The sequence below is a fragment of the Euleptes europaea genome, chromosome 3 (genome assembly GCF_029931775.1).
Source record: "Euleptes europaea isolate rEulEur1 chromosome 3, rEulEur1.hap1, whole genome shotgun sequence".
NCBI classification, from domain to species: Eukaryota; Metazoa; Chordata; class Lepidosauria; order Squamata; family Sphaerodactylidae; genus Euleptes; species Euleptes europaea.
This window is the reverse complement of record NC_079314.1, coordinates 92,060,134-92,086,065: the sequence shown is the minus strand read 5'-3', so window position 1 is coordinate 92,086,065 and position 25,932 is coordinate 92,060,134. Positions and strand designations below refer to the sequence as shown.

The window sequence follows — 25,932 nt, the reverse complement described above, 5'->3', positions numbered from 1 at the left end:
TAGCCAGACATATATACGCTACATGGGGATATGAGAAAAAATTATAAACACCACAGTCGAAAGACCACAAAAGATGTAATTTTGTAAAATAGTGACCATAGAGATAAAAAAACAACAGCCCCTTCCGGGATTTGGTTTCCGAAGATTTCGTCATTTCCGTCACGGCCCGGGAAGCCGCCGTAGTCCCTTGAAGAGGATGTGATTTCTCTGCGGCGCTTCCGTTCGCCTCGTGTGACGCTCTAGGCAGACGCCGCCGCCTCGGTGGCGCAAAGCAGGAAGTTGGGAATAGGTTTCGTGTCGTTCCAGCCGTAACTTCCGCAGCTCTGTGGTTTCTAGAGCGACGCTCTAGGCGGCGATCCGAGTTCCTTCTCTATGGCTCCACGCTCCCGGACCAGGAGGGCGCCGAGGACCTCGTCCGCTTAACCGAGAGGCCGCGGCGGGGGGAGGGGCGACCGAGCCGATGGAGCCTGGGATGGAGGCGGAGACGCTGGAGTCCAGGATCAGTGAGTGGGGGGAGGCGCCTCCGGGGGTCCACTCCCCTCCCCCACCCCCGAACCTTAACAGTTCCTATTTCAGATTCGGCCGTTGCCCAACAGTCATTCGAGAAGGGTTTTGCCCGTTGGTCAGGCAGAGAGAAAAGTGCTGTCGAGAATCTTCTGAGAAAGAGAACAGAAGAATAGAGAGGCTGACATCTTGCATAAACACACAGACAGAGAGAGAGAGGATGGGTTCCCCTTCCCCGGGCACAGTCTGTTCCCTTGTTAATTAGCCTGGGACCTTCAGGGAGCAATCCTAAGCAGGTCTACTCAAAAGTGAGCCCCGTGTTATGCAATGGGGCTTACTCCCAGGAAAGTGTCCTTAAGATTGCTTGCCTTAATTGCCTCTGCCCAACCCACGATGATTTCAAACTAAGAGTCACTAAGGTGGAAGGGTAGGCCCATGCTTTGCACGTAGGCTTGCAAGAACATCTCATTTGAATAGCATGGGGCTTAGTATTAGCCGTGTACTCAGGAGTGAATGAAACTGTCAGCAAAAGGTTGGAGAAGATCCACCCGCTTCCCAAGCATATTTTATCCACTCTGGTTTGAAATGACAAGGATGGTTAAAGTTGTGTTAAGGGATATGGATTTTTAATTAAGTGTCTTTAAATATAGAGTGCTACAGTCCTAAGCACACGTGCTTATTTGGATATTGTATTTGGAGATCTCTGTGCCTGCTTAATGAAGCAGGCACTCTTCCATAAAAACTCTGTGTGTGTGTGTTGGAATTTAGGTGCCAAAAGACTCTGTGAAGTATGTATATTCTTGCTGCCCCTGTGGTGCTTGTTTAGACTAAGGTTTGTGTTACTTGTTTTCCACATTTGCCTGAGTCAGATTTTAGGATTGGTCCAGATCCTACTTTTGTTGTGCAGGAAAGGTTCTTGGGTTGGAATATCATGTTTCAGGTAGAGGTATGTTTCAAACTAAGCATCTTTTCGTTCCCTGCTACTGTTTTAAAAATAAGTAAAATTAAATAATGCAAGCTGGTGAAAATACAGATTTGGCATTTTCCCAGTGGTTGAGATGCCAGATGCTGCTGTTTTCCATCATTCCTTGGTCTTTTATGCATGGGAATTTTACCTTGGGTTAGATGCTCCTTTGATCCACAGTTTTCTGATCTGAATTCTCAAAATGCTGTGTATGGTGGTTGTTTGCCCCCAAAGAAAGTCCTGGAGTAGCAGGAGTAAGCTTTTGTAATGCAGAATCACCAGCACAAATCCGAAGTGTCTGAGTCCCTGTCCCTTGAATACACTGCTTTGTAATTGGCTGTAGTCTGCAAATGGGTGTAGTAAAAGGAATGACAGGATTGCCTACTGGAAACAATGGGACAGGCTGGAAGGCCCATTGAAGATCATAGGAGCCAGGATTGCCAGTTAAATTGCATGGGCTCTATTGAAATACAATACAGCGCTCAAAAAAGTTGCAAAGAAAATGTGAAATGGATTTTCCATTAAGGTCTCTTGGCCCAGATAGACTACTCTGGCACTGGATTGACAGCACCCAGAGGGCGCTGGCATTCCAGTCCCAGAACACTTCTGCTACTCCCAGAAGGTGTAATTCCTCTCTGGGGGCTGTCATTTCAGTCCCAGAGCACCGATTCTGTTCCCTAGGACCATTATTCCACTCTGGGTGCTGTCGATCCAGTGCCAGAGTAGTCTATCTGAGTCAAGTGACCTTAATGGAAAATCCATTCCACATTTTCTTTGCAACTGATTTTGTGCTGTAATGAATTTAAGTGGAGCCCATGCAAGTGCAGCTAAGTTGGTTCCTGATTATGCAAACACTTGCTTCCTCCCTGCCCCCCCCCCCGTGCAGCTGGAGGAGGAGGGGGAAACCTGGGATGTCTTATGCACAAAATAGCTACAATTTGAACCGAGTTGATCTCAGAGCAGACTTTAAATTTGTGGCAAAACAGCATTGGGAAAATCTGAGAAAAGTGCTAGGTGGGCGCAAGGTCAACTCTGGACAGAAAAACTCATGCATAACTCCAAGGAACAACCGAGTCAGTCTGGGGGTGAATGTGAGTCAAAGAGCCCATGCATAAGGCACCCCTGTGCCAGTTCCCAGATGTCATTCATTCTGTCTTCTGCTAAACCAGATTGTTTAACATCCTACCTTAGTACTGCTGACTCTGACTGACAGAGGCTCTTCAAGGCTGTGGTTTTTCCTAGCCTTATTACCTGTGGTCCTTTGCAGTGGAGATGCTGGCGACTGAGCCTTTCTACATACAAAATGAGTCTTCTACCACTACTGTGCTGTCCCTTCCAAAGATGCCCTGAATATTGCTCTGGAGCCAACCAGCTTATCTTGCTGGTGGAAAAGGAAGGAGCCCCAAAAAGGCTGTGCTGGGAATTGTGGGCCCCGCAGGAACAAAAGCTGTATTGGACAGGGGCTGCAGTAAGGAGGAGGACTGGGTGAGATAGAGCGAAAAAGCTGGCAACCCACTACCTTCTTTCTGCCATGTGTCGTGCCTCCTATCTTTTGTGTTACTGTTGACAAAGAGCTCCCAGTTACTCTTCATTCTTGCTTGCAGGTTAGATCTCTTACCCTCACAAAGACTTCTTTTTCTCTTCTGATCTAGACAAGGCGACAAATCCTCTGAACAAGGACCTAGAATGGGACAGCATCGATGCTTTCTGTGATCAGCTCAATAAGGAGCTAGAAGGGTTAGTATGCCTATCCTCTTTTCCCACCAAATGTCATTTGTTTGTGAGTGTTGCCCCTAGAGGCAGATAGTGGCAGCCTAAGTCGTTGTTTGAACGAGGTTTCTAAGAGGGCCGTACATTCAAAATGAGATGATTATACCAACTCCTGTTTGTTCCAGTTCTTATCATTTTGTTTTCCTTCAGTTTGTTTGTATCTTCACATCCCAGAATTGTTGTTTGCCTGTTTTTTATACATTATGAATTTCATCTTTGGGATAGGTGTTCTTTGCATTAGGTATTGGGTTTTTTTCTTTGTTTTTAAAGATGTTAAAACACACATCACTATAAGGAAAAGTACAATGCAAGTTTGTGGGAGGTATTGGCAAACAAACATACCAAAAAAAAAAAAAAAACACCCAGGAATGTGTGGGGAGGCTATCATATTTTTGTGTGGGGTAGCTGGGAGTTGTAGAATGTAGAAAATAAACAGTAACAGAAATAAATTAGGTGTTTAGTGAATCAAAGCATTGTTGAAGGGACAGTGTGCACAAAATCAGATTTTAAATGGTCTTATAATGCAGCATGAGAGGTGGGGAAATCCTTATCTAGTGCCACAGTCAAATTCCCACAATGAGAGCTAAGGTGATCTAACAGATTGGAATCTTGGTCAATGACTCACTGGATTCAGCTTGTTCAAGTCCCTGTCTCTCTGTTTCAGTTCTCCACCTGAAAAGTGAGAATGACCTGACTCATACAATTACTGCAAAGATGAACGAGATAAATTTCTTAAAGCAGGAGCTTTGCAAAACATAGGGGCAGTGAGATTTGGTGTGAGTCAGCTTGGAAAGATTTGAAGTGTGGAGACCTGAATGTGTCAGGGAGAGGAGGGATCCTTGTATCATTGATGCATTCAGGTCTTTCCCCCTGCCCTTCCATGTAGTGCTTAATAGAGAGGTGAAACAATTTCTTATTGCCTCTGGTGTGGGAGTCCTTCCTTCAGCAGCTTAGTGCGGGTTAAAAAACACTCTGCACAAGTTTGCAGTGACTTTTTTTGTTTATTGCTAATAATACTCCCAGAACAGAGCCTTCTCACTGAAAGACGAGACTCACCAATCTCCACCATAGCACAGAAATGCTGCAAGCCAAACTGAAGCAAAAGTTCCCTTGAGTTCAAGTTTTAAACCTTCAAGCACAAAAACTAAGATGTTGTTTGTATTCACCCCAAGTATAACTGAAGGCTCCATAACAATAGTTTTTCACAGCAAGGGCCTGTGTGGTTAGAGTGTCAGACTAGGGCCCAGGAGAACTAGGTTAAAATCTTTTCTCAGCTGTGCAGGCCATTAATTGTCTCTCACGCTAGCTTACCTGGCAGGGCTGTTGTAATGATAAAATGGGGGATAGGAGAACAACGCCACCCTGAGCTTCTTTGAGGAAGGGTTGAGGTTAAAATGTAATAGAAGTATGATGGATAGTGCGGTCAGTGTCACAGCTAAGCATCCTTCAATAACCATTCCTGTGTCTTGGCATTCAGCCCACCCCTTGCTACCCGGCTTCTAGCCCACAAGATCCAGTCTCCACAAGAATGGGAAGCCATTCAGGCGCTCACGGTAAGAGTTCTTGAGTTTCTTACTGCTGGCTGTGGGAAAGGGTATAGAGTGTTCATGCATGAATATCATAACAGTGCCATCCTAAGCAGGTCTCCTCAGAATTCTGTAAAGGTCTGTTCTATGGGGCTTACTCCCTGGGAAGCGTTCTTAGGATTAGCACTGTAAGTCTGTTTGAGAGGTATACTTATTTTTTGCTTTGGGTTCCACCTTGGGATGGATCATAATGTTGAACAAGTTGTCTGGCCCTGCACCTCTTGGAGAGCATTCTCTCTTAGGTCTGAGAGTAATCAGTTCAAGAGAGTTGATTTCCATTCCTGTAGCAAGATAGTTGTCTTATTCAGTTGCCTTGCATTTTCATAGGCTGCTCTGTATTTCAAAGGGATCCCCCCACTAACTCCATTGTTTTCTGTATCTCTGAAATTTTGTCCTGGCAACCTTTTGTCCTGGGTAATGTGGGACTGTAACTCAAAGCAGGGGTGGACAACTTGTTCATTGCCCATGACAGCTATCAAATCATATTGCTAACTTGCATTGTAATACGAGCATGAATAATATAGAGTTAGTGGTGGAAGGGAGCTGATGATTATGTAGTCCAAAGCAGAGTTTTTCCATTCAAGGTCCCAAAGAATAAAATAACCCACATGGCTAAAACAAGTGAACCAGTTCTCAGGAGAATCAGTGCTGTGTAGTGGTTAGAGCTCAGCGGATGACTTTAGGCCAATCACTGTCTCTTAGCCTAACCTACCTCACAGAGTTGTTGTGAGAAGGGCGGGATAAAAAGAGATAATAGATATGTTAAAGAGATGGCAACTTTTCCCTCCGACATCCAGCTAACTATATCTAGCTTATCCCTTCTGCCAGTAAAGCAGTATCTGTTCCAAATCAAGCAGGGAGGGCCCTTTGTCAAAGCCTGAAACTGAGGAAATACCCTGAAACATTCTTTATGAAAAAATCCAACTAGATTTTGCAACCTGTGAAATCTTTTGTGTATGACAATTCCAAGGAGATTGTTGTAGAATTTCCATCACAGATCCTTAGAAACTTTCTCCCAGGCTGAGGTTATTAAAGGACAGTTTGTAGGCAGTGTGATTCTTCACCGTTTCAAACAGAACTTCAAAGCAACATGTGCAACAATCCAGTAATATCACTTTATTTGGACATGAACCAAAGCATTGAGAAATGCTGGTTTAAATAATTGGAGCTAATTATGGGGTGTATATACATATTAACACTACATTTAAGACACTTTTTTAACTTGTGTAGTTCCTATTGATATTTGAGACTTTGGATCAGGTGTCTAATAAGAACAGTCTAAGGCATTACTCTGTGTCTAATGAATTCTCCTTACCTGTGCACTCCTCAAAGGAGGGATGAGGCATCTCCTCCCTGGGAGGAGCAGATGCTGTTTTTGCGGCATTTTGGAGCTTATGCCACTTCTAATAAAGGCTTTCTGGAATGGATTATCAGCATACGCAGGTCATCTTGCAGCCATTTCCTTGTCTATGTTTTAGTATAAAGAGGTGCATTCCAACCTCAGTGAATCTATGAAGCAGAGGGTAATCCAGCATTGGGTGAAGATGGGATTGCCTTTGGTTATTTCCCTCCTCATAAGAAGGGGGAGATAACATGCATGAGACCAGACTGGAGCCTAAAATAAGGCTTGTGGGACCCTATTAATAGCAGCCATATGGGTAGATTTGCTGGCTTGATAAGAAAACAGAAGCACAAATGGCTTTCCACCAGAATAGATAATATGGGTGGGGCTTGGTGCTGTGGGAATGGGAGAATCTGGAGGACAGAGACAATCAGCAGAGGGATTGCAGACTGCTGCCTGGCAACCCTGGAAGCTTTGGGGCGGGACTGGGGCAGTGGTGACACTGCATTATGTGTCAGTGTCATGTATGGGCAAAACCCTGGACGTGACATCAGCCAGTACTGTGGAAATGCTATGGCATCATCAGCAGTGCCTGCTTTGTCCTGTGATTGTCTGTGTTCTCTTGGATGAGGGGCTGTCGCTCAGTAGCATCTGCTTGGCATGCAGAAGGTCTTAGGCACAATCACCGCATTCTCCAGCTAAAAAAGGATCAAGTGGTAGGTGATGTGAAAGACCCCGGAAAGCTGCTGCCAGTCTGAGTAGACAATGCTGACCTTGATGAACCCATGGTCTGAGTCAGCATCAGGCAGCGTCACAGGCCTTGTACTGTTCCCTTGAGCAGAGAAGGGATCTATTTAAAGCAATCTGAAGGGAATGCATCATATGGATGCTCCGTGTGTACTTTCCTAAATAGTCCCGTCCCCCCCGCCTTCATTGAACTGCATCCTGGAGCAGGGACTGGAAGAAGTTGAACTCACAGTGCCCAAAATATTGTCGAAGGCTTTCACGGTCAGAGTTCATTGGTTCTTGTAGGTTATCCGGGCTGTGTAACCGTGGTCTTGGAATTTTCTTTCCTGACGTTTCGCCAGCAACTGTGGCAGGCATCTTCAGAGTAGTAACACTGAAGGACAGTGTCTCTCAGTGTCAAGGGTGTAGGAAGAGTAATATATAGTCAGAAAGGGGTTGGGTTTGAGCTGAGTATTGTCCTGCAAAAGTATTGTCCTGTAAGTATCAAGATAATGTGCTAATGAGGGTATGGTATGTTAATATGGAACCATTGTATCCTGAAGTGATCTGTTAATGTGTGTAATGCAGAACTAATTTGTATGGCTATTGTTGAATGTTGTCTTTGTCTGGAGGTTTTTCAGGGCAGGAAGCCAAGCCTTATTCATTCTTAAACTCTCCTCTTTTCTGTTAAAGTTGTGCTGATGTTTATGAATTTCAATGGCTTCTCTGTGCAATCTGACAAAATAGTTGGTAGAACTGTCCAGTCTTTCAGTGTCTTGGAATAAGACCCTGTGTCCTGTTTGTGTCAGTCCATGTTCAGCTACTGCTGATTTCTCAGGTTGGCCAAGTCTGCAGTATCTTTCATGTTCTTTTATCCTTGTTTGTATGCTGCGTTTTGTGGTCCCGATGTAAACTTCTCCACAGCTGCAAGGTATACGATATACTCCTGCAGAGGTGAGGGGGTCTCTTTTGTCTTTTGCTGATCGTAGCATTTGTTGTATTTTCTTGGTGGGTTTAAACACTGTTTGTAGGTTATGTTTTTTCAAAAGTTTCTCCATCCTATCAGTGACTCCTTTAATAAATGGCAAGAATACCTTTCCTATGGGAGACTGTTTTTCTTGAGTTTTCTGATTTTTGTTTGGTTCAATGGCCCTTCTGATTTCATTCTTGGAGTAGCCGTTTGCTAGCAGTGCGTGATTTAGATGGTTAGTTTCTTCCTTGAGAAACTGTGGTTCACAGATCCGTCTTGCACGGTCCATTAATGTTTTGATTATTCCTCTTTTCTGTCGGGGGTGGTGGTTGGAGTTTTTGTGTAAGTAGCGATCTGTGTGAGTTGGTTTCCGGTAGACCTTGTGACCTAACTGAAGGTTTGATTTACGGATGACAAGGGTATCAAGAAATGGGAGTTTACCCTCAATTTCCTTTTCCATGGTAAACTGAATGTTTGGATGGATATTATTAAGATGGTTTAGAAAGTCCATTAATTTTTCTTCACCATGGCTCCAAATGGTAAATGTATCATCTACGAACCTGAACCAGACTGTAGGTTTGTAAGGTGCTGATTCTAATGCTACTCTGAAGATGCCTGCCACAGTTGCTGGCGAAACGTCAGGAAAGAAAATTCCAAGACCACGGTTACACAGCCCGGATAACCTACAAGAATCACAGTGCCCAAGTTTCTTAGCCTTTGCTCTCTTGCAGGTGCTGGAGGCCTGTATGAAAAACTGTGGCAAGCGCTTCCACAACGAGGTGGGCAAGTTCCGCTTCCTTAATGAACTCATCAAGGTGGTGTCACCTAAGGTTGGTCTCATTGCTGGGATGGGAGGGCTGAGAGGAAGGGAGGGTTGGCGTAGCTTGCAGTGAAAGGGCAAAGAAGGGATGATTTTGTACTCTTTGATCCTTAACAGGTGGGAGTAAGGAGAAAGTTGCTACAGGCAAGCACAGGCTTTGCATTCACTACACTGTTAGAGAATCTCAGTGCAAGCACTTGGAATGCATGGGCAGAACTGCTGCAGCATTTTAATAACTGGCAAGTCCCTTGTGTCAGCAGGAGTTCACTTAGCGTATGCTGGGAGGTCTGGGCTCTTTCATACATTACACATGTTCCCTCACCGACAGGAATTTAATTCATCAGTTCGTTCAGTTTGTATCCCCCTGCATGTTTTTAACAAGGCCCAGGGCAGCTTTTGAATTCCCTTTCCCCCTATCCTAGAGGAGAGAGCAGGTTCCCTTCTACCAGCAGCTACTACAAGTCACTGGGAGGGGTGGCTTACAAGACTCACTTGCCTTGCAACACCCTCTGCTCCTGGAGAAAAGTCAACAGGAGCTGGAGAAACTCCTAGCTTTTTAACAGCTAAATTCTTTAAGATCACTTAATCTGGAAACATCTTCTTTTCCATACTAAGGGATAGAGGGTGGTTCAGATATATGTTCATTAGATGAGTAATAAGTAAACCCACCTTTTGGCTCTGGGGCATTGATGTGAATTATGGAAAGGATCTGTACTGTGTGGGATTTGTCCTGTTCTGGGTAGTGATCATTTTCTTCTCCCTGTGTGTTTTAACATCTTAGCCACCTAGAATTACCTTAAAGGATGCTCTTGGGCCTACTGTTGGAACAGAGTGCAGAGCTAGATGGACTACTAGTCTGATTCAGCAAGGCATTTCCTAATATTCTTGAGTATGGGAAAATCACTGCTATTCTAGGTTTTCTAACCTTGCCTATTAACATTAAAGGCAAATGCGATGTTGGGTTGTATCAACAGAAGTATAATGTCCAGATCATGCGAAGTGATGGTATCACTTTACTCTGCTCTGGTTAGACCTCACCTAGAGTACTGTGTTCAGTTTTGGGCACCGCAATTTAAGAAAGATGTAGACAAGCTGGAATGGGTCCAGAGGATGGCAACAAAGATGGTGAGGGGTCTGGAGACCAAGTCCTATGAGAAAAGGTTGAAGAAGCTGGGTAGCCTGAAGAGGAGAAGACTGAGAGGTGATATGATAGCCATCTTCAAGTACTTGAAGGGCTGTCATATAGAGGAGGGTGCCAAGTTGTTTTCCGTTGCCCCAGAAGGTCGGAGCAGAAACAAATGGGTTGAAATTAAATCAAATGTTTCCATCTAGACATTAGGAAGAATTTTCTAACAGATTGGTTCCTCAATGGAACAGGCTTCCTTGGGAGGTGGTAAGCTCTCCTTCCCTGGAGATTTTTAAGAAGAGGTTAGATGGCCATCTGTCAGCAATGCTGATTCTATGACCTTAAGCAGATGATGAGAGGGAGAGCATCTTGACCATCTTCTGGGCATGGAGTAGGGGGTCACTGGGGGTGTAAGGGGGAGGTAGTTGTGAATTTCCTCCGTTGTGCAGGGGGTTGGAGTAGATGACCCTGGTGGTCCCTTCCAACTCTATGATTCTATCATGACTGGGAAGAGCTTGTATTCTGCCCATTCTCCTTTTAGGTCCTTACATATGGCAGTGTATATTAATAGCGATGCTTGCCAGTAGTAAAAGTGACTGGTGATGGAAGAGCAAATGGGATTTAAATGTGGCTTTGCCTCTTGCTGTTGAGGGTGCCTGATTAACACTTTAACTGTCGTTCTCAGTTCACCTCACTGCAACCAACCGAGTTCACCTTGTGCTTGAGTACAAAATGCACTGAGATCTCTGTTCAAGCCTCCTCCCCCAGGATTTCCTAAATGTAGTCCCTTTGTATTTGACATGAGTGTATGATTGCCTCCCCTCAGTATCTAGGAAGTAGGACTTCGGAGAAAGTGAAATCTAAGATCCTGGAGCTGATGTATAGCTGGATGTTGGGGCTGCCGCATGAAGTAAAGATTACAGAGGCCTATAAGATGCTGAAGAAGCAAGGTGAGAGATCATGCTCTGCAGCTCCCCCACTTTGTTTGCTGTCTGTGCAGACTTGGAAGAGTGCCTCTTCCAAAGCTGAGCTAACATTCTGATTTTCTTTTTAATCACCCATTGTACAACTGTTGAGTCCGAGGGCACAATGGCATGGCCTCATCACTCTCCAAAACAATACCAAAGAGGAGAAGGCAGTGTTGAGGCTTTGCCCTGTATCTTAGGTATTGTAACACTGAGTGGAATTATTACTGAGGAACAACAGCTGCATTGTATGTCTGGGCTGGAGAGAAAATGGTTTGTATGTTGTTGCTGGTGCTAGTGGTGGGACTGTGAATGACCTAGTGCCACATGTCCAAGTTGTAGTTACTGTATTTATTTATTTCCTCCCCCCACCCCGTCAAGTCTTGAAGGGCTTAGTGGTAATGTTCACTGGCCTCGTCTGACGGTGCACCCCCTATCCATTTATCAGCCCCTAATTGCTGTCATTTAGGGTGGGTGAATTTTTGTTCACATGCTTGTTAATGGAGCAGCCCCTCTTGTTCAAGGGGAATTGTGCTTGCTGGATTTTCTCTTGCGTGGATATTCATGGATACAGTGAGCCTAGCCTCCCTTCCCACTCTGTAGTCTGCTTTACCTATCAGTTACTCCAACTGGTGGAGGGGAGGGCAGCAGAACATTCCAGGAAGCTCCTTTGGTCAATGTTGGGGCTGTAAAGAAGTTGTGTTCTAAGTTCTGAAATGGAGGGAAAAGGGAGTAAGAAATTCACAACCCTAACGTTGACCAAAATGGCCGTGGCAGATCAAGGGGGGAAAGGTGCTATTAAGCTATCATTTCCTGACTCTTCAAATGGCATCTCTTCAAGCCATTCTGATGAAAAATGGATGAAGCCTGTAGGTTGGTAAAATCTAACCTTACATTGCAGGGATTGTGAAGTGTGATCCCAAATTGCCGGACGATGCACCCTTTCAATTTCCTCCCCCTAGGCCAAAGAATGTTATATTTGACGATGAAGAGAAGTCCAAGGTAAGAACTAACCAGGTGCCAAAATGTCTAGAAGCCTTTTTTAAGCTTCTGCTTGTGTGTGTGGCTATCCCACACTGGAGCCTTCAGCCCTGATATTGAAGCCTCACAACAGCTCATCACCTGACAAGAAAGGTGAGAAGGGGTTGTGGGGAGACTGGACATGACTCTTTAAGAGTCCTTTTGCAGTGAAGATAGCAGAAAATTATTCTGCAGCCCATTTCTTCATTGAGTGTGTGTTTTATTGCTTGTTTTGTAAGTGGACTCTCAGTTTAAACCCCTGGTGTTACTAGTTCATAGATAGTTGAGGCAGGGCTTGACAAATCCCAGGCACCAGGTTGCCATGGCACCTAGAAATTGTATTGTGCCACCTAGTGTTTTCAGCAGGGATTTTATTGTAATGTTTCTTGGTGATCCCCAGAAGTACAAAGCTTACTTCACATCAGAATATGTTTTGTTTTAAACGATTGGTTAAGCTTTTTGGCACTAATATTCCCCTTTTGTTTGTAGTTTTTCCATTGCATTAGAGTTTGAGTTCCACCACCTGATATATTTTGCACCTGTACTATCTGGAATACTAGCCAATCTCTGTTACCGATTTCATAGCAGCATTAATCTGTTAAAGTTACTGGGAGGAAACACCTTAGAGGTCTCTCTTGCTGTCCAGGTTGCTGGGAAGATTCTCTTTTCTGGCATACAAGCGTGCTGCAATGTCAGTAAAACATGACACTGCTCTCCAGAGGACCACTACTAAATGCATTTGACATTTCTCAGACAAAGGGCCACTCCACGTGCTACAAACCTACAACATGGAAAGCAATTTTGTGTAGAAATTAGCACGAATCCTATGTGTAGATCATCATGTCTGAGTCATCTTGCATTCAGATACTTTTACGTGGTTGAAAGCTATATATGGCCATGACTGTCTATATGTAGGTTTGACAGGCTAATGCCTCAACAGAAATGTTAAAAAGTGGCTCAAAGTGTTTGTGGTTTCAAGTGTGTAGGGAAAAAATAGACCTTTTTCAAAGTTTCCCTTGTGGTTGGAACAACTCCTTGGGCGATTCAAATGTGAGTTTGTGGCAGACTAGAATTTTATAGTTGACTTCTTTGCCTATAGCTATTAATTATAACAGCAATGGATGGTTTGAGCATAACTCATTCCTCTTGCAGGCGTGTCTGTCTTTGCTGGTTGATTGAGTTTGGCTTCCTTGATGGTCCTGATGATCTCATCCTATTAGACATCCCATTTTCAAGGGATTTTTCCAGAGTGCACCTTATTATCTCACACCCTTTCTCCTGCCTGATACTAAGGCACCAGCCTAGCTCTAGGATTGGAGGAGGTTGGCAAGGACCATGATGTGCTGATTCTGTTACTCCTTTTGAACTAGTTCATTCTGTGGTTTCCATCGCTACTTGACAGTTGCATCTGAAGTGGAATTGAATGTGTGTTTGTTTTTTCGTTGTCATTATTAGCTTTACAGAACTGATTTCTGGTCTGAGGCCATCAAGGGAGACCAGCCCTGAGCCTCTTTGCAGGTGCTCCAACAAAGTCATAACAATTAGCACCTTAAATTTTTCCAAGAGTTCATCTGGATGTGAATTAAGATTAAGAAATCACAGGGCTGAAAACAAGTTTAAGGCTATCATTTACAATTAACGTGGTAATAAAAAGTGGTGGTTGTTAACATAGATTTAGTAAATTTTACATTGCTGATTTTAAACTGGCTGAATGTTCCTTTATATTCCCTTCAGAAACTGATAAGAAATTGAAATGGCAGAGTAGGCCTACACAACTTGTTGAGCACCAAGCCAGACCACTGTCCATTTATGGTAGCCCACCAGGATTCAGAGAAGCTCTCTTTGATGCTTACATAGGACTGCAAACACAGAGAGGTCACTAGAACTCCTGGCAGACCACTGTTTGTGGTTGATGGGTTGTGTCAGCTTTGTACTGGGTTACAAACTGTGCAGGTCTGTGCTGCAGGTAGAGCAGATGAAATGAAATTTATTCCCATCCACTCTTCACTAGTACCTCCCAGCTCAGGTTTGATCTTTGGCAAGACACATGAGGTTTGGATGTCTGAGGAGTGGTTAAACAAAGAAATATGTGTTACATTGAGGCTCATGCCTGTCCATTATGCAGTTCTCAGACTTGTTTCATTCTGACGAGCTCTTTTGTTTCCAAGTGATCCCTCTAGGCCAGTCCCTGCCACGTCAGGCCTGCCTCCTTCTGACATCCATGTCTTTGCAGATGCTGGCTCGCCTGCTCAAAAGCTCTCACCCCGAGGATCTCCGAGCTGCCAACAAGCTAATCAAAGAGATGGTTCAAGAGGTAAGCATTTCCACATGAGAAGTGTTTCCACCCCCATCTCTCAACTGGGATTGTTTCATTTATATGCCAGACTTCCTCCAAGGAGTTTGGATTAGAGTGATATCATCACAAGGACCCGGTGAAGTAGCTGTGGTTGAGCAAGAGTGAGCTGCATAGCTGAGCAGAGATTTGAACTTCTGTTTCCCCAGTGCAAGCCTAACCATATGACTACTGCACCTACACAAAATTATGCACTGTGAATGGCTAGAATTAATGACGGTAGAGACCCCTCTGTTTCTGTTTTTCACCCCTTGTTAACTTTGGGCAGGGGATTTTTCTTCTTGTGCCTGCGTGTATGTGGGGGGAGGTCTGTTCCTGAAATTCAGAAGTAGTTGTATTGGGGGTATTGTATTGGGGGTAAAGACCTAGTTGGCCAAGAGTTCTCTAGAGGTTCAGCCTAGCTAAATCCTCATGTTAAACTAAGATTCTCCCTCTGTGCAGTGGCCTGGATGATAGTTTAAGGTCTCCATCCAAACTGGAAATCTTTCCAAATGCCAATCAAGAAAGCCAGGCCTTATGTATTTGCTTATTCCAGCCGTTCCAGACTCCAGAGGGTAAAGGTGGGGAGGGAAGGCTGCTCTCACCTTTATTCTCCTTCTAGGACCAAAAGCGAATGGAGAAGATCTCCAAGAGGGTCAATGCCATTGAGGAGGTGAACAACAATGTGAAGCTGTTGACAGAGATGGTGACGAACTACAGCAAGGGGGAGACAACAGAGAGCAGCGAGGACCTCATGAAGGTGACAAAGGGGGTCTTGGTACAGGCCTTTGGTCATTCATGTAGCACTAAACATCATCTTCCTGTTTCCATGAAGAGGCTGAAATGGTTCATCTAATGTGCACTTGGAGGGGGCTATCATTTGAAAGTAATACTTATGTACTTCAATTTTTAAAAGCTGCTCACTGACCTTGGATCTGGAAGGTCTCTCCTCGGAATCCCCTTAGTGCTTAGCTGTCTAGCTGAAGGCTCCCTTTACCCCTCTGTGACTACAGAGCTGCTAAGCCATTGGTGGCCGAAGGAGCCAAGAACATGTCTGCCTGCTAAGCACTGTGTGCTGCCAGATAACAATTGCACAGTGGCCTGTGACTATGATAAAATGTTATCACTTAGGGCCTATATATACAGAAATGTTACCACTGTTTACATGAACACATGAAGCTGTCTTATACTGAACCAGACCCTTGGTCCATCAAAGTCAGTATTGTCTACTCAGACTTGCAGCAGCTCTCCTGGGTCTCAGTCTTTCGCATCACCTACCTGCCTAGTCCCTTTAACTGGAGATGCCGGGGATTGAACCTGGGACCTTCTGCATGCCAAGCAGAGGCTCTGCCACTGAGCCACAGCCCCTCCCACACTGCAGATTGTTTCTGAAAGTACAGCTTTATTTACTACTCACTTGAGGTACTGACGTTTGAAATCCGACCAGTTCAGCACAGATTTTGAAAGGAACGTGGTTCAGAGCTAAATCACATGCTTTGCATGCATGAAGTCCCTGGCATCTCCAGTTTAAAGGGCCCTGGGCAGCAGGACATGCACCTCAGACCTTGGAGAGGAGTTGCCAGTTGATGTTAGATGGACCAGTGCCCTGACTCAGTGTAAGGTAGCTTCATATGTTCTGTTCATATTTGCTTTGTCCGTATTGATTCTCAGCAGCTCCTTTTGAGTACCATTATTGCCTATCTTCTTCCCCCCTTTTTTTTCTTTTAAATTTGATTCACATCATAAATTGCATTGGTATCAAATACACACACCCCAGTACTGTACGCAGCTAATAACCAGCCGTATGTTTCTTGACTCACTGTAATGTCCAGGGTGAGCGTTTTGATATTGACTCTCTCCAACAGGAGTTGTACCAGCGTTGTGAGCGCATGAGACCCATGCTTTTCCGGCTTGCCAGTGACACAGAGGACAACGATGAGGCTCTAGGTAAGCAACCAGGCATCTTAGCCTGTGGCTGTTCCCCTGATTCGTGTGCATCCCTCTGTTTTAGGATGCTTGTAGATGCAGCCTAGAGAATCAGCTCCTTCACATTCCTCTGTGTCACACTGTAACTGTGATTGTCAGCATTAAGATAGGAACGGTCTTGCCTTAAGATGTGGAATTTGATCTCACACGGCTATCAGTTTTCTCCCAGTTCCATCACACTTCCTCTTGCTCTTCCATTCTCCCCCAAATCCTATGTGCAGCATGCACACCTTTATATAATCCAGTACAGGTGACTCTACTGGATAGAACTTTGTTTTGAGGGAGGGCTACCTTGAGGGGGTTCTTTGCAGTGCTTTCATGCAGATGCTAGCCTAGATCCCACATTGCCATAAAGTCTCTTTACCCACATTGGTAAATAACAGAGCAATTCAACACTGTCAGCTAAGCGATTGTAAATTAATCAAACTTTCTCTTAATTCTCTAACCTGCACTATCTGTTCTAGCATAAATGGTAGAGGCTCAGAATTCACACGTGCCTCTGTTGTCATGGGAACTTTGGATGCCCATGAACCCTCACTCTTGTAATGTTATTGTCCTCCTATTGCAGCAGAAATTTTGCAAGCCAACGACAACCTCACGCAAGTGATCAACCTCTACAAGCAGATTGTGAAAGGAGAGGAGATAAATGGCGAGACTGTGGGTGGTTCCCTCCGAGGTGAGGCTGCTGGGGGACGGGCTGACCTGAGGGGCACTTGGCCCTTTCCGAAAGGAGAATTTAAAGAGTAATTGGTTGGGCATCCCGCAGAAGATCAAGGGTTTGATCAGTGAAGCAGTAGTGCAGGATTGTGGCACAAGCTATTGGCAAGCATACTGGAGTGATTGCTCAGTGGTACGGTTTTCTTCCTTCTTAGTTCCTCTTGGCTACAGGCTGTGTTTCTTCTCTTAGGCAGCACTTCAGCACTTCTGGACCTCTCAGGATTGGACATGCCATCTGCTACCCCCTCATACTCAGCCATACCGACCTTCTCAGGTGGCTCCGTAGCTCCTGTGCCAGAGCAGTCCAGCTCTGCATCCTTGTTGGACGATGAACTCATGTCCTTAGGTGAGTCCAGGAAAATGTTCAGTGTTTTGAAAAAGCAATGTGTGAAAACGGGGCAGGTTGAGTAGAAAGGCTGCCATTGTCCTGAAGGATAGCTCTCCTACTAGTTTCGTAATGTCAGGGAAAGGTTTCTGTCCTCTTGATGAGCATTTGGGGCAGGTTCTGGTATAACGTTTTTTGCAGATGCAGGGGGAAGTGCACTTTGTGGCTTGCAGTGTAGTCTTGAGCACAACTGTACCTTTCTAAACCCACTGACTTTAGAAGGGGGCAACTCTGCTGAGGATTGCACTGTTGGTAGCAATCATATCAGGCCTGTGCAGCTCTTAATCCTTTCGTGAATTCTAGATGCAGCAAACATATTTGTGAAATTTGTATTTTACTAGGGTTTTTTTTGCATATAGGTATGCAAATAACTTGTATCTTAAAGTGACATCTAAACAGCCCATTACTATAAAAAATGTATAAAGCACGAGTGGCCCCTTTGTCAGCCTGCTTACAGAAAGAGCAGCTGTTTAAAGGGAAAGTAGCTGTTTGCGATCCTGTATGGATTCCGTTCTTGAGTGGCGGTGCACCAGTGGATTTTAACTCTGTCTCGGTGCTACTCAACTCTGTTCTAAGTGGGGTACTTGTTTCCCTCATGTTCTTAAAATACTACATAGAAATCTATTTTAGCAAATGTTTCCTGTTAAAGGACCGAGACAGGTTGTGGGTGTACACTGAGCAGAAAAGCTAAACTAGCTTTGGACTTGCACACAAGATCGCTCACTGCAGGTAAGAATGCACTGGCCAGCATTTTTGGAAGCCATCAGAATGGCTAAAGGATGTCATTTTCCTCTTATGCTTTTAGTACATATATACAGTGAGGGGGGAAAATATTTGATCCCCTGCTAAATTTGCCCGTTTGCCCTCTGACGAAGAAATGACCAGTCCATAATTTTAATGGTAGGTTTATTGTAGCTGTGAGAGACAGAATAACAACAGGAAAACCCCCAGAAACCCAGAAGACAAAAGTCAGATGTGCATTATAATGAGTGAAATAAGTATTTGATCCCCTATCAACCAGCCAGATTAGGGTTAGGGTTCTGCTGTCAACAGAAGCAATCAATCCATCAGATTCCAAACTAGCCACCATGACCAATACCAAAGAGCTGTCCAAGGATGTCATGGACAAGATTGTAGACCTGCACAAGGCTGGACTGGGCTACAAGACTATTGCCAAGCAGCTTGGTGAGAAGGTGACAACCCTAACCCTAACTGTCAACCTTCCTCGGTCTGGGGCTCCATGCAAGATCTCATCTCGTGGAGTTGCAATGATCATGAGAACGGTGATGAAGCAGCCCAGAACTACACGGGGGGAACTTGTCAATGATCTCAGGGCAGCTGGGACCATAGTCACCATGAAAACAGTTGGTAACACACTACGCCGTGAAGGACTGAGATCTTGCAGAGCCCTTAAGGTCTCCTTGCTCAAGACAGCACATGTACAGGCCCGTCTGCAGTTTGCCAATGCACATCTGAATGACCCAGAGGAGAACTGGGTGAAAGTGTTGTGGTCAGATGAGACCAAAATCGAGCTCTTTGGCATCAACTCAACTCACCGTGTTTGGAGGAGGAGGAATGCTGCCTACGACCCCAAGAACACCATCCCCACCGTCAAACATTGAGGGGGGCATATTATGCTTTGGGGATGTTTTTCTGCTAAGGGGACAGGACACCTTCACCGCATCGAAGGGACGATGGACGGGATCATGTATCGTTAAATCTTGGGTGAGCACCCCCTCAGCCAGGGCATTGAAAATGGGTCGAGGATGGGTATTCCAGCATGACAATGACCCAAAACACACGGCCAAGGCAACAAAGGAGTGGCTCAAGAAGAAGCACATTAAGGTCCTGGAGTGGCCTAGCCAGTCTCCAGCCCTTAATCCCACCGAAAATCTGTGGAGGGAGCTGAAGGTTCGAGTAGCTACACATCAGCCTCGAAATCTTACTGACTTGGAGAGGATCTGCAAAGAGGAGTGAGACAAAATACCTCCTGAGATGTGTGCAAACCTGGTGGCCACCTACAAGAAACGTCTGACCTCTGTAATTGCCAACAAGGGTTTTGCCACCAAGTTCTAAGTCATCTTTTGCAAAGGGATCAAATATTTATTTCACTCATTATAATGCACATCAATCTCTGACTTTTGTCCTCCGGGTTTCTGGGGTTTTTCCTGTTGTTATTCTGTCTCTCACAGCTACAATTAACCTACCATTAAAATTATGGACTGGTCATTTCTTCGTCAGAGGGCAAACGGGCAAATTCAGCAGGGGATCAAATACTTTTTTCCCTCACTGTATATGTGTAAATGGATATTTGCATCTTTTTTTATATCTTTCGGTACCTTGTGAATAAATGGGCCAGGAGTATGACCCTGTCTGAGACGTAGGCTCTTTCGGCTACTATGACTTGGCTCAGGAAGACCAGGTTTGTGTTCAGTCCTGAGACTCACTGGGTGACCTTGGGCCAGTTGTTCGCTTTCAACCTAACCGATCTCACAGGATTGTTGTGAAGGTAAAGGGTCAGGGTAACAGTATATGACATTCTGTACTCATTTAAGGAAGGGTAAGCTAAAAATGGAACAATAAAATAAAAAATACACACCCATTGAACGAAGCCCAGGGATTTCACTTTGCCCAAACATCAACAGGATAGAGAACTAGATCTTGAATGCCATTCTCATTAGAGCAAAAGAGGGAGTGAGGGGCTTCTCCCTTTGGCGTTCTTTCCATTCTTGCAGAGTTGTGAGTGGCAGTTCACCATTTAGGGAGCTACCTTGGCCAGAAGATGTTTGGAGTCCTGTCGCCTGGCATCGAGGGGCCTCCTTTCTCATGTCTGCTTTTTTCCATTCCCCTCTCTAGGGCTTAACGACCCAGCACCACCCTCAGCCCAGGGTGCGGATAACGGTGGTTGGAACAGTTTCCAGGTAAGCAACTTGGTTATGGGAAAACTGTAAGGTTGCTCTTGGTTGAAAAAAACCAGGCTTAAAGGTTTTGGCCAAAGGGAAAGTGTGGAGACACTGTACTTTGCAAAGCTTGTGTTGTGTAGGGATGATGGTAAGAACTGAGGCCTAAGCTCAACTGGGTTAATTTTCTGTTCTGTTGAACTTGTTCTGTAAAACTTGCATGTGGATCACTGCATCTGATGATCAATCAATTTATTAATACAGTCAATCAGACCAGTAAAAACTTCATCTGATTATTGTGTTATGTGTGTGTGTTACTCTATGGTTCTGGGTGGCTGCATTTCCCCATTACACACGCATGGAACAACAAACACGCCCATGTACAATCATTCACCTTGATGGCCTTTCATCTTGGTGGCATATCATTTTCACATAGATGCGACCTGTATGTCAGAAATCCCTGATGTGTGAGGTTGTCCTCAACATCTTCTTAAACTCCAGGTTGGTGGATCTTCTGTTGGGGAAAAGGGGGTGGAGTGGAGCCTCAGTCATGCCAGAGAAGAAGCTTCATTGCAGGTAAAACAAACCCTTTCCCCTCCATAATCTTTGGGAGAGGAGAGGGAGCTCCTTCTTAGGGGAGGGGCCGTGGCTCAGTGGTAGAGCATCTGCTTGGCGTGCAGAAGGTCCCAGGTTCAGTCCCCGGCCTCTCCAGTTAGAAGTGTCAGGTAGGAGGTGATGGGAAAGACCTCTGCCTGTGACCCTGGAGAGCCGCTGCCAGTCTGAGTAGACAGTACTGACTTGGATGGACCAAGGGTCTGATTCAGTATAAGGCAGCTTCCTTGTAGTACAAAACAAAAGGACCTGGGCAACTTGAGGCTCCCTCTTTCTCTACAAGCATCATCCTAGACAAGCTGTGTCTCCTCCAAATGTGGCGTTAACTTTTTTAAACAGTGCCATCTTAAGTAGAGTTACACTCTTCCAAGTCCATTTAAGTCAATGGGCTTAGAAGGGTAAATCTAGTTAGTATGGCACTGAAAGCCTTTTAGGTCAGCATGGATTTGCCACCTTGGGAAAGAGATGGAACTGGATATGTGAAGGGTCAAGGGGGGAAAACACAGGAAAAATACCGGGAGGGGGAGAGAGACAGGGTTTTACTCCCTCAAAATATGCAGTAAAAACATTACAGCATTAGGAAACAACTGTGTAAACTGTAGACACATGCAACATATTTTCAAGCATATGTTTATTGTTTAAACATTAATAATTTTGGCAACAGTTAATATGCTATAATGTGTTTGATAATTATAAAAGAGTTCAGTGTGTTCAACGTTATGTTTAACTCAATATCCAAATATGGTGATAGTCCTGTTGTCATTATAGAAAACTGTTTCTGCCCAAATTGTATTTGTATTTATTTTATTTATTTCATTTATACCCCCACTTTTCACCCAGTTGGGGGCCAAAGTAGCTTTCAACATTCTTCCCTTCTTTATATTTATCATCACAGCAACCCTGTGAGGTAATTTAGGCAGACAGCGTGTGACTGCACCAGGGTTACCCAGCCAGCTTCCATGGCAAAGTTGAAACTTGAACCCAGGCCCCTCAAATCTCCAACTCTAGTCAATATACCATGTTTACTACATTATTTAAAATTTAGCTTTTATTTTCCCTACCCCCCCCCTCAGATGACAAACACATGCTGCCGTAGCATAGGGTGCCGCAGTTTGCAACTCAAAGTACTGGGTATATCTGCAGTTTTGCTTGTAGAAAATTAAGGCACTAATATTTTAAATTCCACAGATATGCCAAATAGTGCAAGGAATGGTTCCCCTCACTCCAGGACACTTGTTAATAATGTTTCTATGTGGAATGATTGCAGTAGTTTGCAACTGGTTACTAGTGACTGGGTATGTGCAGTGTATGTGCCTGGTCCCTGTGGGAACTGGCGTAGCCCTGTGTGGTGCACATGCACCTTACAGAAAGGCAATGAGCTCCAATTGCAAGCTTGTTTGATGTAACACAATTGGATTTCACTGTGCTTTTGGATTTTAGAAGGTTATAGCACTGGCAGGGTTTTACTTTAGTTGGCTGGCTTGGTTGTCATTCTTCTGCATTGCTCCCTTTTCTTCTCACTGCAGTCATCTGACAGCCCTGAACTTGGCACTCGTTCTCTCGCAGTGGGGAAAGCTGATGCCGGACCACCCGCCCCAACGCCTCCCACTGCCACCAGTGGCCTGGAGGACCTGGACCTGCTGGGCAAGGCTCTGTTGCAACAGTCCCTCCCACCAGAGTCTCAGCAAGTCAGATGGTAGGAAGCAAGGTGGGGAAGGGCAGGGAATGCCTTTGGGCAGGGGCTGGCTTCCAGGTGAAGTGCAGGTAAGTCACTTGCCTCTTGTCACAGTAGCCCATGTCTCTTGTCCACCTTGCAGGGAGAAGCAGCCGCCACCTCGGTTAACACTGCGTGACCTCCAAAACAAGAGCGCCTCCTGCCCATCAGTGACCACCAACAGCACCCCACCCCTCTTCCAGAGTCTCTCCTCAAACCTTCCTGCACCCCTGCCCCTGCCTTCAGAGCAACCAGCACCTGTGGTGGTCCCTCGAGCGCCCCCTCCGCCTTCTGCAGCTGCACTTCCCACAGCAGGCCTTCCTGCTTCGAAAGCCCTCCAAGAAATCTCACTGACAAATGTCACTGTGCCTCTGGAATCTATCAAGCCAAGTAAGTTGGAGGATAGGCTTAATCTGTACTTATGTGGCTTGGCTCAGTTGCTTAAGACATGCAGAGAGATTTGCTCTAAAAGCACTGCCCCTCTGCTTGTAGGGTGGGTGGAATGGAGTAGAATAGCAGCGAGGGATTAATGGCCCTAGCTCACAGCAGTGTGTTGGACTCAGTAGCCTGTTCAACTCTGGTGGACTAGGAGGGTGTAGCCCACCATGTCCCATCAATCAGAAATCCGCTATGAATGCATTCTCAATAGTATAATTAATGTGCACAAAGTACATATACAAAGGCTACATAGGGAAGCAACCTTAATGGCTGGTGTGGCTGTCAATCTCCCTGGAGACTGGCTTCTGCAATCTTGAAGTCTTCTGCACTTGTTGCAAGACATTTTTACTGAGCCTGGCTTTGGGGGGCCAAGGTTAAACTAGTGAAGGGGAAGCATTTATTTAAATGTGTGTTGCTATTTGAACTGTAAAGGCTTATTTGTGTTGCTTTGATCTCTTGGTAACCTACCCTAAGCATTTGAGATGAGGCAGACAGTTCATTGAAATGACATTAATTGTTGGGGGGAGGGGTCATACAGATCCTGTTTGTGCTGCAGAAAGGCACAGGTGGAATGCCCAGGATGTTGCTATTTACCCAGTAAGTGATTTAATCCCCCTCTCTTTTCTGCTCTCATTCTGACGTGGCTTCACTCCAGGCAATATCCTCCCGGTGACTGTATATGATCAACACGGTTTCCGTGTCCTCTTCCACTTCGCCAAGGACTCTCTGCCCGACCGGCCTGATGTGCTGGTGGTGGTCATCTCCATGATCAGTACAGCCCCTTTGCCCATTAAGAACATCATCTTTCAGTCTGCTGTCCCAAAGGTGATATCTTCATGGTGGGAAAATAGCATAACCTTCTCTTTCCCCCCCTCCCCTACACAATTCCTCTACAGCCAAGGGAAATTGGCTCCCACTGGTCTGTTAAAATTCTTTCTAGCAAAATAGATCACTGGTCTGTTGCCAAGGCTGCTTTGAGGAGGAAGACAGCGGGTCGGCTTCCCCTGCTAGAAAGGGACTGCCAGCATCCCTAGAGCTGCCCGCTAGCCCTACAGCTTCTGCTCCTTCATCCTTTCTATGATGTTCGACAACTCGGGTGGAGAGGGGTGGCGTTTTGGGAGAGGCCCTCAGCTTGGTATTGGAGAATGTGGCTTGCTTGCAGAACGTCCCACGTGTGACTCCCAGCATCTCCACTGGAAGGATATTGGGTAGAGGGCAGGGGGAATCCTCTTCATGTGACCTTGGAGATCTGCTGAAGAAGACAGTGTATGTTTACATCATCCCACCTCTCTTCCGTCATGGAACCCAAGGCAGCAGACATCAGGTTCCCAGGAGGCCTTCCATCCAGACTCTGGCCAGACCTAGACTAGTTTAGCTTCAACAGAGTGGTTGTTGTGGTATGATGATTAGAGGGACTAGGACTTGGGAGGCATGGAGTCAAATCCCCACTTAGTTGTGAAGCTTGTTGCTTGACCTTAGGCCAGTTATTCAGTCTGACCTAACTCACTGAGTTGTGGACGGTAAAAATGTGATAGATACTGTGTGACTTCCTGCCATTCACTGGAAATATCTGACTCAAAATAAGGCAGCTTCATAAATGCCCATGAGTCACTGGTTGTGGATCCTTAAGTAGATGTGGATCCTTAAGTAGATCCACTGGTTGTGGATCCTTAAGTAGATTTCAAGGGAAATCATTCTGTAATTTCACATTTCCTGTAACCCATTATTTGAAATGTGTTGCAGCTTGCAGAGGCTGTACAGGAGAGAGGGAGAGGGAGGGAGAGAGTTGCTACTGTCATGATCCAAAATACCCCATAGGTTGATTGATGTGATCAATAGGAGGAACTGTTTTAGAGCGGCACAGAAGTAGTTGGAACTGGTCAACAAGTTGGTGTGATGCTGTTGGTTTGTTTATTTGTGTAAAACACTGATATCTGGCAGTCTCTCAGCTATTACTCTCGAGTGATCAAATATACATATCGGAAAACCAACAATTAGACCAAGTTTTAAACCAGTGGCCAGCATAAAACTGAATAAGCTTTAAAGATTTTTGAGCAGCAGTGGCAGATGAAATAAAGGGGGGTGGGAGAGTGTGTGTGGGAAGGCACCTTCAACCAGGGGATCCCGTTGGCTTGATTGCCCGTTGGTGAGTGCATGAGATTCTCTTGTCTGTGCTCTTAACTGGTACAGGTGCCCCTCATTTTTGCAGGTGATGAAGGTGAAACTGCAGCCTCCCTCTGGAACGGAGCTCCCAGCTTTCAACCCCATTGTGCCCCCCACTGCAATCACCCAGGTCCTCCTGCTTGCGAACCCACAGAAGGTAACTGCACGTTCTAAAGAGCGGGGTGGCGGCAGCGGCTCCTCCCCTGCCAGTACCTTTTTGCCAGAGGCACCGGTGTCCCGTGAGCCCTCTTTCACCAGCACCCCTCTGCAACCTTATTTCGGATGGGGGGTGGTCACTGCCCTGCACTCCTCTCTGCCCTCTTAATTGTTGTCCGTCTTTCCTTCTGTGCAGGAGAAAGTGAGACTACGATACAAGCTGACCTTCACCATGGCAGACCAAACCTATAACGAAATGGGAGACGTGGACCAGTTCCCCCCTCCAGAGTCATGGGGAAGTCTCTAGGGCTGCAGCTGGTGGGCTGCGTCTGACTTCTAAGGATTCTGCCTCCCCCCAGGACAAGAGCCCTCCCAAGGCTGGCTAGCACTCAGACTCTGTTCTCAGACTAGGACGCTGGCCTTCAACTGTATGCTGTTTGTGGAGGATGGCAGGCAAATGAGGGAGGGGGTGCCCGTTTTAAGGGTTGGCGGAACTACTGGGATGACTTGAGTGAGTTGCTCTCTGTTTTCTACCTTCACTTTCCAAGCCCCCACCCTCCTCTTGCTTTCCCAGTTGTGCTTTTCCTTTCATGGCAAGGCACCAATGATTAGCCGAGGCTGGCTCTGAGAAACCTGGCCCCAGGGATAGACTCTTCGGACCTCTTTCCTTTCTCGCTAAGGTTATGTCGAACCTTTTCCCCTTAGTTCTTTAGCACTCCATGAGCAAACCTAAAGT

The 25,932-nt window shown here is 45.5% G+C and overlaps 1 protein-coding gene across 1 annotated transcript; it reads left to right on the top strand.

The window, feature by feature from the left end:
• The first annotated feature begins 435 nt into the window (after positions 1–435).
• GGA1 (golgi associated, gamma adaptin ear containing, ARF binding protein 1) lies at positions 436–25,609 on the top strand. The gene is made up of 17 exons (XM_056847156.1): positions 436–503; positions 3,121–3,205; positions 4,716–4,791; positions 8,594–8,692; positions 10,635–10,758; positions 11,675–11,775; positions 14,027–14,107; positions 14,748–14,885; positions 15,991–16,072; positions 16,680–16,787; positions 17,019–17,174; positions 20,070–20,134; positions 22,252–22,421; positions 22,543–22,829; positions 23,533–23,702; positions 25,087–25,197; positions 25,393–25,609. Exons 1-17 carry the CDS (start codon positions 461–463, stop codon positions 25,501–25,503), a joined length of 2,007 nt encoding a protein of 668 aa, XP_056703134.1. The 5' UTR covers positions 436–460; the 3' UTR covers positions 25,504–25,609.
• Positions 25,610–25,932: the final 323 nt, after the last annotated feature.